This window comes from Phyllopteryx taeniolatus, chromosome 9, assembly GCF_024500385.1.
Source record: "Phyllopteryx taeniolatus isolate TA_2022b chromosome 9, UOR_Ptae_1.2, whole genome shotgun sequence".
In the NCBI taxonomy this organism is placed as follows: Eukaryota; Metazoa; Chordata; class Actinopteri; order Syngnathiformes; family Syngnathidae; genus Phyllopteryx; species Phyllopteryx taeniolatus.
Genome location: NC_084510.1, coordinates 1,054,618 through 1,070,585, shown reverse-complemented (window position 1 = coordinate 1,070,585; position 15,968 = coordinate 1,054,618). Strand labels below are relative to the sequence as shown.

General features: G+C 43.1%; 2 protein-coding genes across 15 annotated transcripts in view; both read right to left on the bottom strand.

Annotated features, from left to right (window-relative positions):
• The window catches only part of mtmr14 (myotubularin related protein 14), a 58,022-nt gene extending 51,688 nt beyond the window's left edge, over positions 1–6,334 (bottom strand). For 2 of the 7 annotated variants that reach the window (XM_061783794.1, XM_061783795.1), the window contains exons 1-2: positions 5,619–6,334; positions 149–297 (exon numbers count right to left, since the gene is read on the bottom strand). In XM_061783794.1, the coding sequence (XP_061639778.1) occupies positions 149–297; positions 5,619–5,753 (284 nt within the window). In that variant the 5' untranslated portion in view covers positions 5,754–6,334. Of the gene's footprint in view, positions 1–132; positions 298–724; positions 839–5,618 lie in introns of those variants that run through there. The other 5 variants (XM_061783796.1, XM_061783799.1, XM_061783797.1 and 2 more) reach the window with 5 other exon arrangements.
• A 1,754-nt stretch (positions 6,335–8,088) lies between these two features.
• The window catches only part of setd5 (SET domain containing 5), an 81,955-nt gene continuing 74,075 nt past the window's right edge, over positions 8,089–15,968 (bottom strand). For 7 of the 8 annotated variants that reach the window (XM_061783973.1, XM_061783971.1, XM_061783975.1 and 4 more), the window contains 2 exons: positions 10,712–10,803; positions 8,089–10,537 (listed from right to left, as the gene is read on the bottom strand). In XM_061783973.1, coding sequence (XP_061639957.1) covers positions 10,001–10,537; positions 10,712–10,803 — 629 coding nt within the window. In that variant the 3' untranslated portion in view covers positions 8,089–10,000. Of the gene's footprint in view, positions 10,561–10,711; positions 10,804–15,968 lie in introns of all 8 variants that reach the window. The other variant, XM_061783978.1, reaches the window with a different exon arrangement.

Here is a 15,968-nt window from a genome sequence, read left to right as displayed (position 1 = left end):
ATTATTTGGGGGGGGGGGGGGGAAATGCACATTATACACGAGAAATTACGGTATTACTCATTGGACAGCGTTTTTTTTTTTGTTTTTTTTTTTTTTTTTTTTAAATATGAAAATGATTATATTCCACAGTACCAGATCAAAGTGGTACCTGTCTCGATCAACATCTGTGCATTCATATTCCAGGAACACTATCCGCCGTGGGTAATGGCCACAAACTTCACCACTGGCGTTATGGATTACACTGTACTTGTAATCTTTGGCAAATAACTCCAGACAACAGGTTTCTATTGCCTCCATCTGCAAATGAAAATAAAATAACGTATGATGATTAATGAGGGATTTGACAACTCTGAAGGATAATCAGCAATTGCTCTCATTGTAAAAATATACAAATGTTCAAATTTGAAGTCACCATCCATTATTGCACAAAACAATCTTTTGTTATTATGACCAAATCGTACTGTAATTCTATCGAAGTCAAATATCAAAAGATAATTGTGTGTGTGTATGTCTGTGTTTGTGTAACGCGTTTCTAGCCAGACCTATTTGACAAGTGTACTGTACCACCCAATCACTTATTTTGGTGTTTTGCGACTTCATGTTACGACGGCTTACCAACTGGCTTCCCCACCGTCTCTCTCCCATCTTATCCCCTCTCCGTGATAACGATAGTACTCAAAATGTAGTTTATTGGCTGTCATGAAGGCAATGATTAGTGACTTACAGTATGCTGCGTTGACAACGCATTCTCCTCCGCAGATCGGCATTATGTTTAGCCACGTTCGCCTCTGCGGCTCGGCATTGTATTAAGGTGCGGTTAACTGTAGCTTGCAGGTAGCTGGGGCGGCAGAAATACATGGCATTCAATAAGCTTTCGACCTTAGTAGATGAACAGCAGAAAGCAGCAAGGTTGGGCGACAATAGTGACGATGCAGTTTGGACTAGCCACTAGCATAATGATGGGAAAGCCACACCGGTCCCACAATTTAACTTGACATGCAAATTTTAATTATTGCCGTAATAAAGATGTTCATTTTGTTTTTAATGTGTTTATGTTACCACAAGTTCAATGTGTGCCTTATTCAACTGTCACATTTATGGTTTATGGGGCACGACGATATCATTATCATACTGTGACTGTATGCTGTGCGTAAAAGAATGACATCCCCGTCAATTCAACCAAATTGGGTTGATAGGAAATACTTACTATGCAGTGTAGAAGCTCACGGGCAAAGCTATGCGTTAGCAACAATAAACAACATTTCAGCCATTTTATTTTGGTGACAAAGGTTTTTCAGTCTGAAACTGAAAATTTACTTTCGGCAAAAACATTTTGGCCGCCGAAATTTCTTTGCTTCACTAATACAAACCTTGACAAAATTGTTGGTATCCCTTTATTAACTAAAGAAAATCCCACAATTGCTACTGAAATAATTTAAAACACAACAAAGTAAAACCAATTACAGGACACTAAACACTGGAAATCCGTGTATGCTTGGTGACATGGTGTGTACCATTCTGCACATGGACCACGGAAAGCAAAGGAGAGAGTTGTCTCTGGGGATTAGAAAGAAAATTGTAAATAAGCATGTTAAAAGGTAAAGGCTTCAAGACCCTCTCCAAGCAGCTTGATACTCCTGTGACTGGAGTTGCACATATAGGCCCCTCCAAAAGTATTGGAACAATTCGTTTGTTTATGTTTTTTATACTGAAGACATTTGGGTTTCAGATCAAAGATGAATAGGAGACAAAAGTTCAGAATTCAAGCTTTTATTTCATGGTATTTACATCTAGATGTGTTAAACAACTCAGGACAGAGCACCTTTTGTGTGAACCCACCCACTTTTCGAGTGAGCAAAAGTATTGGAACATGTGACTGATGGGTGTTTCCACTTGCTCAGGTGTTGGTTGCCTTTTAGATTGATTGCTCAAACATTAGACAGTGCTTCTTTTTGGCTTTGGGTTTCACCTGTGAAAACTGCATTTGCTGTCAAGCAAACATGAAGACCAGAGAGCTGTCTCTGGGAGAAAAGCAAACCATTTTGAAGCTGTGAAAGAAGAGGGAAATTCGATCAGAGCTATTGCACAAACATTGGGCATAGCCAATACAACAATTTGGTAGGCTTTACACGATCAGGATTTTTTGGGCCGATCACCGGGTTTAAAAAAACGATAATCGATCACAGATCCGATCACAAGATGGAGCAATGTGTCTATTTAAATGAGTCAATGTCTTTTGCTGAGCCGATCAATGACGTCATTGATCGCATCGGCGAATTATGACATTAAAGCCGATCAGCCGTTCAGTATAAAATGCTAATTATCGACGATACCGATCAGGCCGATAAAATTGGTGTAAATTCTACAATTTGGAATGTCCTGAAAAACGACTGGTGTACTAAGCAAGAGACATCGAACAGGTCGGCCAAGGATATCAACATCAGTTGATGACAGAATTGTGGGAGATTTGAAGAAACACCCAAAGACAACAGTCAGTCACATCACTGCCAACCTCCACAGGGCAAGGGTGAAGGTATCACAAACCACTCTTCGAAGAAGACTTTGAGAGAAGACATATACAGATGCAAACCACTCATCAGCAAAAAGAATCGGAAGGCCAGATTGGATTTTGCAAAGAAGTACAGACATGAGCCACAAAAGTTTTGGAACAAAGTTTTATGGACTGATGAGACCAAGATTAATCTCTACCAAAGCACACACACAAGCTCATCTGTGAAGCATGGTGGAGGTAATGTCATGGCTTGGGCTTGTATTGCTGCTTCTGGAACATGCTCACTACTCTTTATTGATGATGTAACGCATGGTGAAAGCAGCAGAATGACTTCGGAATGCTACAAAACCATTTTTTCTGGCAATTTACAGAAAAATGCATCCAAATTAATCAGGAGAAGCGTCATCATGCAACAAGACAAGAAAGGACTTCATTTTGGGTGTAAGACTGGCCAAGTCAATCACCAGACCTTAACCCAATAGAGCATGCATTTTACCTCCTGAAGAGGAGACTCAAGCGAGAAACCCCCACAAACAAACAAGAACTTAAAGAGGCTACAGTAAAGGCCTGGAAAAGCATTTCAAATGAAGAATGCAACAATCTGGTGAAGTCAATGAGTCGCAGGCTTGCGGCAGTTTTTGCAAGGGTTATGCCACCAAATATTAAATGTTATGCACTAAGTTTAATAAAAAGTATTTTCCAATACTTTGCTCACTTGAAAAGTGGGTGGGTTCAAACAAAAGGTGCTCTGTTCTGAGTTGTTTAACACATCAAGATGTAAATACCATGAAACAAAAGCTGGAATTCTGACCTTTTGTCTCATATTCATCTTTTGATCTGAAACCCAATGTTTTCAGGATACAACAAAAACAAAGGAATTGACATTGCCGTTCCAATACTTTTGGAGGGGACTGTAGACTGCGCTGTACCTGGCATAATTGATTTTACCTGCGACGTGAAAGTATGGCACTGTCACCATCACAGCATCCAGGTGTAGAAGGAAATCACCATGCCATTTAGCATGCAATAGACTGAGAAGTAATCCACCAACCACAAGAAAGCAGTCCCAAGAGTAAAATGTGGACGACTGGTTCCTAATAGCCTCCCTGAAAGTCACTTTATCAGATAACGCAGACACTTCGTCTTCAAGTGGGCTACAGACAGCTTTCATCGTGTCAGGCTCGCATCTAAGTGATCTGTGCCTTGCCACAATTCTGTCTCTGAACTCTTCGGGTAGTTCCTTCAACCTCATGACTCTTATTTACTCTGACATGCACTGTGAGCTGTAAAGGCTTCTTTATACTCACGCGGATGGCGACCGCGCTGACGTCACTGCAGCTATCCTGCGCGTAGTTTGCCTTTATGCTCGAGTGCAACCCACACGCGCAGTTTTGAAAATGTACTACAGTTCGCCTCGAAGTCGGGGGTGTCGCTACGGGATGGTATTGGCTAGGACACCACAGGGTGAAGTTTCCTTTGCATTTTTTTGGGCCATTTCCGGTAGCCGTTTTTCCTTTCCTTTCAGTAGCAAGGAACAAAGCAACAACAATGGCGACCGTGGAATAGTGTGTCCTAGAACAAATGGACCGAGATGACCAGGTGATACGTTTAATTATGCTGCAAAATCGACGGTATGTAGAACAAAGGGGCACATTGAGTATGTCATCACAGATTGTGACTAAAACGAATCAATCACGAGAGATGATCTCCGCGGCGTTCGACGCGCAGCAAAGAGTCAAGCTACGTAGAGGGGCTGCGCGGGTCAATTCATCGGTCACGTGATGCAATGCGGGCGCTGTCGCGGGAGTATAAAGAGGCCTTAATGTCTTGCATAGACAGGTGTGTGGCTTTCCTAATCAAGTCCAATCAGTATAATCAAACACAGCTGGACTCCACTGAAGGTGTAGAACCATCTCAAGGATGAGCAGAAGAAATGGACAGCACCCGAGTTCAATATATGTGTCACAGCAAAGGGTCGTTATACTTATGGCTGTGTAATATTTCAGTTTTTCTTTTTTAATAAATCTGCAAAAGTTTCAACAATTTCGATTTTTTCTGTCAATATGGGGTCCTGTGTGTACATTTGGGGGGAGAACTTAAATGATTTTAGCAAATGGCTGCAATATAACAAAGAGTGAAAAATTGAAGGGGGTCTGCATACTTTCCGTACCCACTGTATTTGATCAAGCATGTTAATGACCCCAAAAAAAAAACACAGCTAAAATCACCCAAGAATGGCTAGGAGCAAAACATTAGCCTATTCTAAGGAAAATCTCAATAAGGAGCAGAAACACGCTGTCTGGAGAAGGCACCCTTCAACCCTGAAACAACTGGAGCAGTTTGCTCACAGGGAGCGCGCCAAAACACCTGTGGACAGGTGCACAAGTTTCACTGACTGTTATACCAATCATTGGATTCTAGTGAATGCCTCAAAAAGTTGTACAACAAAATACAGTGGAATCCTGGGTTACGAACAAACCGGTATATTAACGATTCGGTTTATGAGCGGTTTTTCTTTAATAAAATACAAATAAAAAAATACCTCAAGTAAAAGTATTTTCGGTTTACGCAGCCTTGGCATGGGCGCGGAAGGCTCCAAACTCTGCTTTTTCCTCACAGCGCATAAACATCAATTTTTTTTTGTGGCTAAAATGTCCACCACATCCCACAATGCAAGACAAAAGCTGTGCTGCAGCGTGGGAGGCGGTGGCCATTTAGGGCTAGAAAAAAAAATACACAGTGATTTTGCTAGCCAGCCCATTGTTATTTCTTCAGGACAAATTGTGTTTTCATCTATTTCTATATTACACAGTATTTATTTTCAACGATCAAAATTCGGTCAATATAATGTCGTTCTGCGGCTGGAACGGATTCATTGCATTTTCATTCATTCCCGTGAGAAACATGACCTCGATTTACGAATGTTTCGGTTTGAGAACGGGGGCCCTGGAACAAATTCAATTTGTCTGTCTTAAGTTAATTGCACCATTTAGCATCAGTTTTGCCCAGGTTTGGTTTTGAAAATATATATATATAAAATAATAGCGTGTTGGACCAGGCTACCATGTTAGCAAAACGTTAGAGTAGCACACGGAAGAAAACGTACCCGTGGAGAAACTTCCTTGGCTCTGTACTGGGTCTTGGAAAACAAGTCTATCAAATGCCCTATTTCTTTACTCTTCCTGGCCGACAGTCCGGTGGCCTTGAAGCCACAGGTCGCGGAGGGGGAGGCAGCCATCATACTACTGCGGCGGTGGTGGGTTCGAACCGGACTGGGATCTCCTTCGAACACCGCAGCCCCTTGTCCGCTAGAACGGGAAGACCGACCGGGCCATCCCTTGGCAGCCAGTCTCTTCCTGACTGCGCTGTTGACGGGGCCCGTGTCGGAGGGTCTTTCTCAATTCCGGGCACCGGCGTTGAAAAGCGGCAGGACCCGGCCACGAGAGCGCCCCACTTACCGCTAGCTAAACTAGCAACGCTGCTAAAATCCACAAGTAATCTCGCAGTGTTCGCTGGGGGCTGTCGAGGCAGCAGACACCTTAAACCCGCCTGGCCGCACTGCAGTCGGGCAGCTCCAGTCAGGAAACACCCGGGATCCGTCGCGGCCTGCTCGCGTTCACCTCATCACGTTGCAGCAGCAACCGTGGCTAGGGAGCCATTTACAAGGTGGTGCCTCAGTGGAATTTCTAATTTCAAATTTCCAAAATTCAAATGAAAAAAAAACACCAAAAAATGCTGCCTGTACTCATGTGGAGGAAAACGCCAACACAGAGTGATGACGTTCCAATCTCAATCCGGAGCTGCGGTAAACAGGAAGGAGCTGCGTCCACGTGACGCGTCGCCTCCCCTTTCGTTCGTTGCTGTCCAAGTGAGGCGACGGGGCGACACGCGGCGCACGAAATACATGGAATTCTTAATTGAATGTCTATTTCACTCATGCACTGGAGGACTGGCAGTGATTAATTATTGCATGCGTGGTTGCCCTCTTCGTTGGAACTGCCACCTATTCTATATATAATCCTATGAAGAGAAAATTAAAAAAAATATATATATATACATGCGTATATATACTCTTTCATAAACTTTATAAAACTTTTTTTATTGTGAAGCAACTAGAAGTAAGACAGTAAGACATCCTGCCTCAAAGTCTGGGCGGACCAGTTCGCTCCAGTCTTCACTCAGATCTTCAATAGATCTCTGCAACTGTACGAAGTACCAACCAGTTTCAAACGCACCACCATCATCCCAGTCCCCAAAAAACCTGCAATCTCTGGCCTGAATGACTACAGGCCTGTCACCCTGACATCTGTGGTCACGAAGTCCTTTGAACGCCTCGTGCTGGACCACCTCGAGAGCGTCACAGGTCCCCTGCTGGACCCCCTGCAGTTTGCCTACCGAGCAATCAGATCTGTGGATGATGCAATCAACATGGGGCTGCACTTCATCCTGGAACACCTCGACGGCACGGGGACCTACGCGAGGATCCTGTTCGTGGACTTCAGCTCAGCGTTCAACAGCATCATCGCCGAACTCCTCTCCTCCAAGCTTCTCCAGCTCAGCGTCTCGCCTGCCATCTTCCAGTGGATTTACAGCTTCCTGATGGGTAGGACACAGCAGGTTGAGGCTGGGGGAGGCCACCTCATCCACACGCACCATCAGCACCGAGGCACCCCAGGGATGTGTCCTCTCTCCGCTGCTCTTCTCTCAGAATCAGAATCATCTTTATTTGCCAAGTATGTCCAAAACACACAAGGAATTTGTCTCCGGTAGTTGGAGCCGCTCTAGTACAACAGACAGTCAATTTACAGAACACTTTGGAGACATAAAGACATTGACAAAAAACAACAACAAACAATTGTGCAAAAAGATGCAGAGTCCTCAGTTCGAATGGCTAATATCGCAATAGTCCGGTGCAATGACCATTGTGCAAAGGGCACTGAGACTTCTCTCGCTACACGAACGACTGCACCTCAGCGCAAACTCCTGAAGTTTGCAGATGACACCACTGTCTGTTGTCGTCCTAGAGCAGTGCCAACTACTGGAGACAAATTCCTTGTTTATTTTTGACATACTTGTCAAATAAAGATGATTCTGATTCTGATTTCACTTGCCGAAGACAAAACTAAAGGGAAAGTGCCCAAGCGCAAGAAGGAGCTGAAGACCGTTGCAGAGGATGACCAGGGAAGAACTCTAGCATCCGGTGATGTCTATGCGCTCCACAATTTAAGGTTGGGATTGACTGCAAAGGATTTGCAACCAAGTATTAAAAAGCGACTTTGATTTATGATTGTTAATTTGTCCCATTACTTTTTCCCCTTCAAAAGTCGGTGGCACATATACTAACTGTTCATATTCCTACACCGTTTACCTGATTTGGATGTCAGTACCCTCAAATTTCACCTGAAAGTCTGTAGTCAAAGCACAACATTTCATTTCAAATCCATTGTGGTGGCGTTTAGAGCCAAAAAAGATGAGAATTGTCGATGTCCCAATATTTATGAACTTGACTGTATTGTAGAGCAGCGGCGGCGTGTGAGCTCAGCTACGTGAAAACTTACTCAGACACAAGACAGTGGTTAGGTTTTAAAATACATTACCATCATGATTATTTTATTATCAAAATGCATTACATTTGCATTAGCATCTCTTGCCTCTTCAATCTTTTCGGAGGGGAACAATTGAAATAGTCACTAATATGATCCTTGTAAAAATAAAACAAAAATAATTGTTACAAAACCACAAAATAAAGTAACGCAGCATGTTTTTTTAAGGGAACTCAAGAATAGACCCAATGATTAACTTCCCACCAACTGGCAAAACTGGTCACACATACCCAAAAAACAAATATCATGCGATAAATTCAGTGTACTATATTTCTCCATAAAAGTCTATATAACATTTCTTTCTATACAAGTTCTTATATTTCATACATACTGTCCTATTGGGTCTTTTAAATTGTATCACTTTAAGGTGCTGGTTCATTTTGGATCACAACTTTTTTTTTTTTTGTCTGTCAAAACATTCATGTAACCCGAGTACCCTTTTGCGTGTTGGTGTATCTTAGTGGCAGATGGGATCCTGCTACTTGACCGGGCCCTCCATTTCGAGGTATTCCACACAAATGCAGTAGTTATCGCCTATATCGCTAACCGTGAGTCTCTGGTGACAAGAGGAGATCGGGTGACACTTGCTGCGGTTGGGCTATTAGCCAAACTTGAGATTCCATCGTGGTCGACGACCATCTTTTCCAAAGTCCATTTTTGGGGAAACGGTATTAAAATACAGCATTCTACAGAAAGGGAAGCAGCTCTCACAGGAGAACATAGCAGCATTTTTCAAAAATAAATCTAGTTTTTAACCATCTTCCAAACGCTGTTACAAATACCCTCCCTGGTGTCAGCACGGAATGCAAGGTTTGGTCAGAAAAATAGCTACACATTGACACCATTCAATAGCAATTTCTTTTTAGATATGCCGAAATATAGTGTATACAGGTGTGTCGAAGCAACTGGGGAATGTGTGTCTATTTATTTCAAGAAACCCTGTAGCATAAAAACAATCAAAGCCCACGCTTGCAGAGTGGATCGTTTACTTGTAGATTTTTTTTCAGCATTCCACCACCACAACAGATGACAAATGCCATTTTAAGAAAACAGATTTGACCAAGTACAATGACAGGATGAATTAAGTCATATGTAAAGGACATAGCTTGAGTCCAAATTTATTGGGGGTGGGGGGGAGACAAGATTTCAGCACCATAAATCATAAGCTGGCTCAAGTACAACACTGCATGTCTAAAATGAAGTCCCAAGTCAACTGACAATTAACCAGTGGGCGTGACAAAATGACATGAAAGGTGGAAAAGCATGGAAGAAGAAAAACATCTGTTTTCACGTGTTGCTAGGAGATCAAAACCGGAGCTGGTAATAATAGGGAATGATCCTATCCAGGGATCCTACTCCCGTCGGGGTTAATGCGTTACTCTCCTTTTCCCATCCCAACGCTTGAGTACTGCAGCATTGATACAGCTCTTTGCCAAATAAGATTTATGGTGACAAAAGAAGAAAATGAAGTAAAACAACTCTTTCCGATATGCTAGCCTCTCAAGTAATTAACCCACCTGGGCACAACGACCGGGTGTGTTCTCATCATTTTGTACAGACATTTGCGTGGAAGTTAGTGAAACTCATTTGCAAAACCCAGCACGAGGAAACTCTGGGGACAATTTCAAGTTAGATATGATTTAGTAATTTCAGTGCGTCATTCAAATTGTTCACTGATTCCAATATGATGTCAAAAGTCAACTGGCTTCGTGCAGAATATGATGTTTGTCTGTTGTTAGAAAAGAAAAGAAAAACAAAAAGGTTTGTAAATTTATAAATCAGTTCGTGCTCCTCTTCGGTTTACACAGTTCCGCTAGCCAAAGTACCTGTGCCCCAAATCACTACTGGGTCTTATAGATTTGCACCGGCTGGTACAGACGAGGTCCTAGAAGCTTCCAGACTGTGTCCGCACACCAGGGCCCTGTAGTGGAGAGCGCTGGAACTGACTGAGGCTTGTCCCTCGCTGTGAGTAGTTTGTTGGTCCAGAGGCAGACAGCAGCCTTGAGCTAGGGGTGCCCGATTTGAGGTTTCGAGAAACCTGCTGTTGATTCCCCCTGGGTGCCGTGGAGCTCAGGTCTGTGTTAGTCAACTCATGAGCCCACGGTCCTGGGATAGGAGACCCCACGAGGCAACTCCTGTTCAAATGGCCCACTTTTAGGTGGCTGCTGCAGCTGAGGGGTCCATCTGCATCACTGTTGCCCCTCTGCAGATGTAACAAGTCTCCTGACAGCTTGGAGTCTGATGAAGTTGACGGGGTATGAGCAGGATAGGAGGATGGAGGGTGGTCCTGAGATGGGCCTGTGTGGGAGGAGGAGTAGTAGTAGCTCTGGCCTGATGTGGGGCTGTAGCAACTTCCAAATGGAGAGGTGGGAGTTTGCTGAAGCAACGATGGACTGTCGGTCTGCAGGTGTCTGTCTGATGACTTGACACAAGGACAAACGCTCACTAATAGCAACAGAAATGTCACTTGTTCATGTATTATCACATAATACTAAACTGGTCAAATATTCATCCAGTTTTGAGTACCTATAGGATGATTATGGGTGTAAGAGTGGTGTGAGTACATGTACCGTAAATGTACATGATTTTTACATACCTGATGTGAATACATTGATGGACTGTATCTGTGTGGTGGACTTTTCATTGGTGAAGGAATGGTCACTGACTGCATGTCAAATGGATCTGCATCTAAAAGCATGGGAAGAAAAGAACATTGATTTTTAAAACTCTGTCATGTAAAATGTCTGGATTAATAAGATCTATGTCAGGTGTTTGGAAAACAGGATTTACAGAGACAATGATGGATAAGACTTGACAAAGGTATGGCATGTTACTTTAACAGAAGACCCAGAAAACGTGGATGGAACAATACTGGAAAGACACTGGAAGAAACTCACCACGACAATGGTAAGTGGCTGGTAAAACTGGACCAGACCAACTTCCCAGAACAATAACAGTTACAAAGGACAGAAGTCAAACAAGTCTCAGAAGAACTTGACAACATTGGGGCTGAACATGATCTACAGAAGGGCTGAGAAAGCCAACAGTATTTATAACCAAAATGCATGGGCATAGACATTCATATTGTAATCAAATCCAATCACTTACTATACTGTATGTACCATTAAAGTTGCTCAAGAATTAGGTTTTAATAATAAAATAACAGATTTTCTACAATAACAGTTAAGATGCACTAACTTTGAGGACAATAATAAATCTGGAACATTTCTTGCGAACCAACTTCAGCGCAATAAAGTCATTAATTACAGCCATTCAAGATTCAAACGGCAATGCAGCCCTATGGGGGGCACAAGTCAGTGCAAACTGTAGGCCGGTCCCAAGCCCGGATAAATGCAGAGGGTTGCGTCAGGAAGGGCATCCGGCTTAAAACCTTGCCAAACAAATATGAGCGTTCATCCAAAGAATTCCATACCGGATCGGTCGTGGCCCGGGTTAACAACATCCGCCACTGGCGCCGTCAACCTGCAGGGCGCTGTTGGAAATTCAGCTACTGTGGGTCAAAGTCGAAGTCAAAGAAGAAGAAGAAGAGGTGGGGGTTCTTCGGCAGAAAGAGAAGAGGAAAACACAGAGCCTAGAACTGAATGTGGGGACTTTTAATGTTGGGACTATGACAGGAAAATCTCGGGAGTTGGTTGACATGATGATTAGGAGAAAGGTTGATATATTCTGTGTCCAGGAGACCAGGTGGAAAGGCAGTAAGGCTAGAAGTTTAGGGGCAGGGTTTAAATTATTTTACCATGGTGTAGATGGGAAGAGAAATGGAGTCGGGGTTATTTTAAAAGAAGAGTTGGCTAAGAATGTCTTGGAGGTGAAAAGAGTATCAGATCGAGTGATGAGACTGAAATTTGAAATTGAGGGTGTTATGTGTAATGTGATTAGTGGCTATGCCCCACAGGTAGGATGTGACCTAGAGGTGAAAGAGAACTTCTGGAAGGAGCTAGATGTAGTTCTGAGCATCCCAGACAGAGAGAGAGTCGTAATTGGTGCAGATTGTAATGGACATGTTGGTGAAGGTAATAGGGGTGATGAAGAAGTGATGGGTAAGTACGGCATCCAGGAAAGGAACTTGGAGGGACAGATGGTGGTAGACTTTGCAACAAGGATGCAAATGGCTGTAGTGAACACTTTTTTCCAGAAGAGGCACGAACATAGGGTGACCTACAAGAGCGGAGGTAGAAGCACACAGGTGGATTACATCTTGTGCAGACGATGTAATCTGAAGGAGGTTACCAACTGTAAGGTAGTGGTAGGGGAGAGTGTGGCTAGACAGCATAGGATGGTGGTGTGTAAGATGACTCTGGTGGTGGGGAGGAAAATTAGGAAGACAAAGGCAGAGAAGAGAACCATGTGGTGGAAGCTGAGACAGGACGAGTGTTGTGCAGCTTTTCGGGAAGAGGTGATACAGGCTCTCGGTGGACGGGAAGAGCTTCCAGAAGACTGGACCACTGCAGCCAAGGTGATCAGAGAAGCAGGCAGGAGAGTACTTGGTGTATCTTCTGGCAGGAAAGGAGAGAAGGAGACTTGGTGGTGGAACCTCACAGTACAGGAAATCATACAAGGAAAACGGTTAGCTAAGAAGAAGTGGGACACTGAGAGGACCGAGGAGAGGCGAAAGGAATACATTGAGATGCGACACAGGGCAAAGGTATAGGTGGCAAAGGCAAAACAAGAGGCATATGATGACATGTATGGCAGGTTGGACACTAAAGAAGGAGAAAAGGATCTATACAGGCTGGCCAGACAGAGGGATAGAGATGGGAAGGATGTGCAGCAGGTTAGGGTGATTAAGGATAGAGATGGAAATATGTTGACTGGTGCCAGCAGTGTGCTAGGTAGATGGAAAGAATACTTCGAGGAGTTGATGAATGAGGAAAAGTCAGAGAGAAGGAGAGTAGGAGAGGCAAGTGTGGTGGACCAGGAAGTGGCAATGATTAGTAAGGGGGAAGTTAGAAAGGCATTAAAGAGAATGAAAAATGGAAAGGCAGTTGGTCCTGATGACATTCCTGTGGAGGTATGGAAGCATCTAGGAGAGGTGGCTGTGGAGTTTTTGACCAGCTTGTTCAATAGAATTCTAGTGCGTGAGAAGATGCCTGAGGAATGGAGGAAAAGTGTACTGGTGCCCATTTTTAAGAACAAAGGTGATGTGCAGAGCTGTGGCAACTATAGAGGAATAAAGTTGATGAGCCACACAATGAAGTTATGGGAAAGAGTAGTGGAGGCTAGACTCAGGACAGAAGTGAGTATTTGCGAGCAACAGTATGGTTTCATGCCTAGAAAGAGTACCACAGATGCATTATTTGCCTTGAGGATGTTGATGGAAAAGTACAGAGAAGGTCAGAAGGAGCTACATTGTGTCTTTGTAGATCTAGAGAAAGCCTATGACAGAGTACCCAGAGAGGAACTGTGGTACTGCATGCGGAAGTCTGGAGTGGCAGAGAAGTATGTTAGAATAATACAGGACATGTACGAGGGCAGCAGAACAGCGGTGAGGTGTGCTGTCGGTGTGACAGAAGAATTTAAGGTGGACGTGGGACTGCATCAGGGATCAGCCCTGAGCCCCTTCCTTTTTGCAGTGGTGATGGATAGGCTGACAGATGAGGTTAGACTGGAATCCCCGTGGACCATGATCTTTGCAGATGACATTGTGATCTGCAGTGAAAGCAGGGAGCAGCTGGAGGAACAGTTAGAAAGATGGAGGCATGCACTGGAAAGAAGAGGAATGAAGATTAGCCGAAGTAAAACAGAATATATGTGCATGAATGAGAGGGGTGGTGGGGGAAGAATGAGGCTACAGGGAGAAGAGATGGCAAGGGTAGAGGACTTTAAATACTTGGGATCAACCGTCCAGAGCAATGGTGAGTGTGGTCAGGAAGTGAAGAAACGGGTCCAAGCAAGTTGGAACGGGTGGAGGAAGGTGTCAGGTGTGTTATGTGACAGAAGAGTCTCTGCTAGGATGAAGGGCAAAGTTTATAAAACAGTGGTGAGGCCAGTCATGATGTATGGATTGGAGACAGTGGCACTGAAGAGAAAACAGGAAGCAGAGCTGGAGGTGGCGGAAATGAAGATGTTGAGGTTCGCTCTCGGAGTGACCAGGTTGGATAAAATTAGAAATGAGCTCATCAGAGGGACAGCCAAGGTTCGATGTTTTGGAGACAAAGTTAGAGAGAGCAGACTTCAATGGTTTGGACACGTCCAGAGGATAGAGAGTGAGTATATTGGTAGAAGGATGATGAGGATGGAGCTGCCAGGCCAGAGAGCTAGAGGAAGACCAAAGAGAAGGTTGATGGATGTCGTGAGGGAAGACATGATGGCAGTTGGTGTTCGAGAGGAGGATGCAGGAGATAGGCTTCCATGGAAAAGGATGACGCGCTGTGGCGGCCCCTAACGGGACAAGCCGAAAGGCAAAGAAGAAGAAGAATTCAAGATTCAAACGGCGACTGTCCACAGTCACCGCTAGAAATAAATGAAATATTTTAAAATTATTATAGCAGCGTATACGCATCTTCGAACGACCCGGACCAAAAATAAATGTAAACTTTTATTAAGGATCGAAACATTCCTCAATTAAATACAGAAATTAAAGACAGTCTTGATGTTCCTTTAACGTTTCAGAATTACACAATGCATAAAAATATATGCCATCAGGACAAGCACCTGGCCCGGACGGAATCTCCGTTGAATTCATTAAACATTTCTGGCCAATCCTAGCGCCTCTATTTTTCAGAACAGTCAAGGAGAGAAACGATAAAGGTCAAATAAGTAGCCATATGAACACAGCTTCAATTAAATTATTACTAAAGTCAGGTAAAGACCCGACTCTCTCGGGAATTATCGACCCTTATCACTGATTAATGTAGATATCAAGATTATCTCGAAAGCCCTCGCAGCGAGACTTGAAAAGGTACTCCCATCAATAATCCACTATGACCAGAAAGGCTTCATTAAAGGTAGAAGTTCCATAAATAATGTCAGACTTCTGTTAAATTGAATAAGCATGTCACAGCGCAAAAATCTAAATGCAATCATCATGTCACTTGACGCAGAGAAACCTTTCGATAAAGTGAACTGGGCTTTCCTGTTTGCAGTACTTCGCAAATTTGCCTTTGGAGACTCATTTATACATTGGATAGCAACATTATACAACTCGCCGAAAAGCGACAGTCACCACAAATAGGATTACATCACAAAGTTTTACTTTACAAAGAGGAACCAGACAAGGATGTCCAACCCCACCAATGCTATTTGCAATTTTCATCGAACCTCTTGCTACCGCTATACGTCAGAATGCTAATGTTAAAGGTATCTGCTTGCAAGTGACAAAACACAAAATCAATCTGTATGCTGATGATATTATTCTTTATTTACAGGAACCCAAATATTCTCTTCAGGCAGTCTTACAATCTCATGAAAACATTTTGACAAATATCAGATTAGTTTATCACCTGGACAAAATCAACAATACTCCCAATAACAGCAAACTCATGGAATCCTGCAGATCAAATCCCAGATTAACCCATTCCTATAGGAAAGGAAGTATTTAGGTATTAATATTTCGCCAAAACTCACAGAGCTAACCAATCTAAATTACACACCACTTCTGGAAAAATTCTCATCTGATTTAAGATGCTGGAATAAATTGCCTAAACCACTAGTGGGAAGAATAGCCACAATAAAATTTAAAACCTTACCTCAAATAAATTATTTATTCTCAATGATTCCATTTAAGACCACATTAAAATGGTTTCAAACATTGGATTCTGCCGTAATAAATTTTTATTCAAAAAATAATCAAAATAGAATTAGTTTATCCACTCTTCAGAAAAGTAAACAGG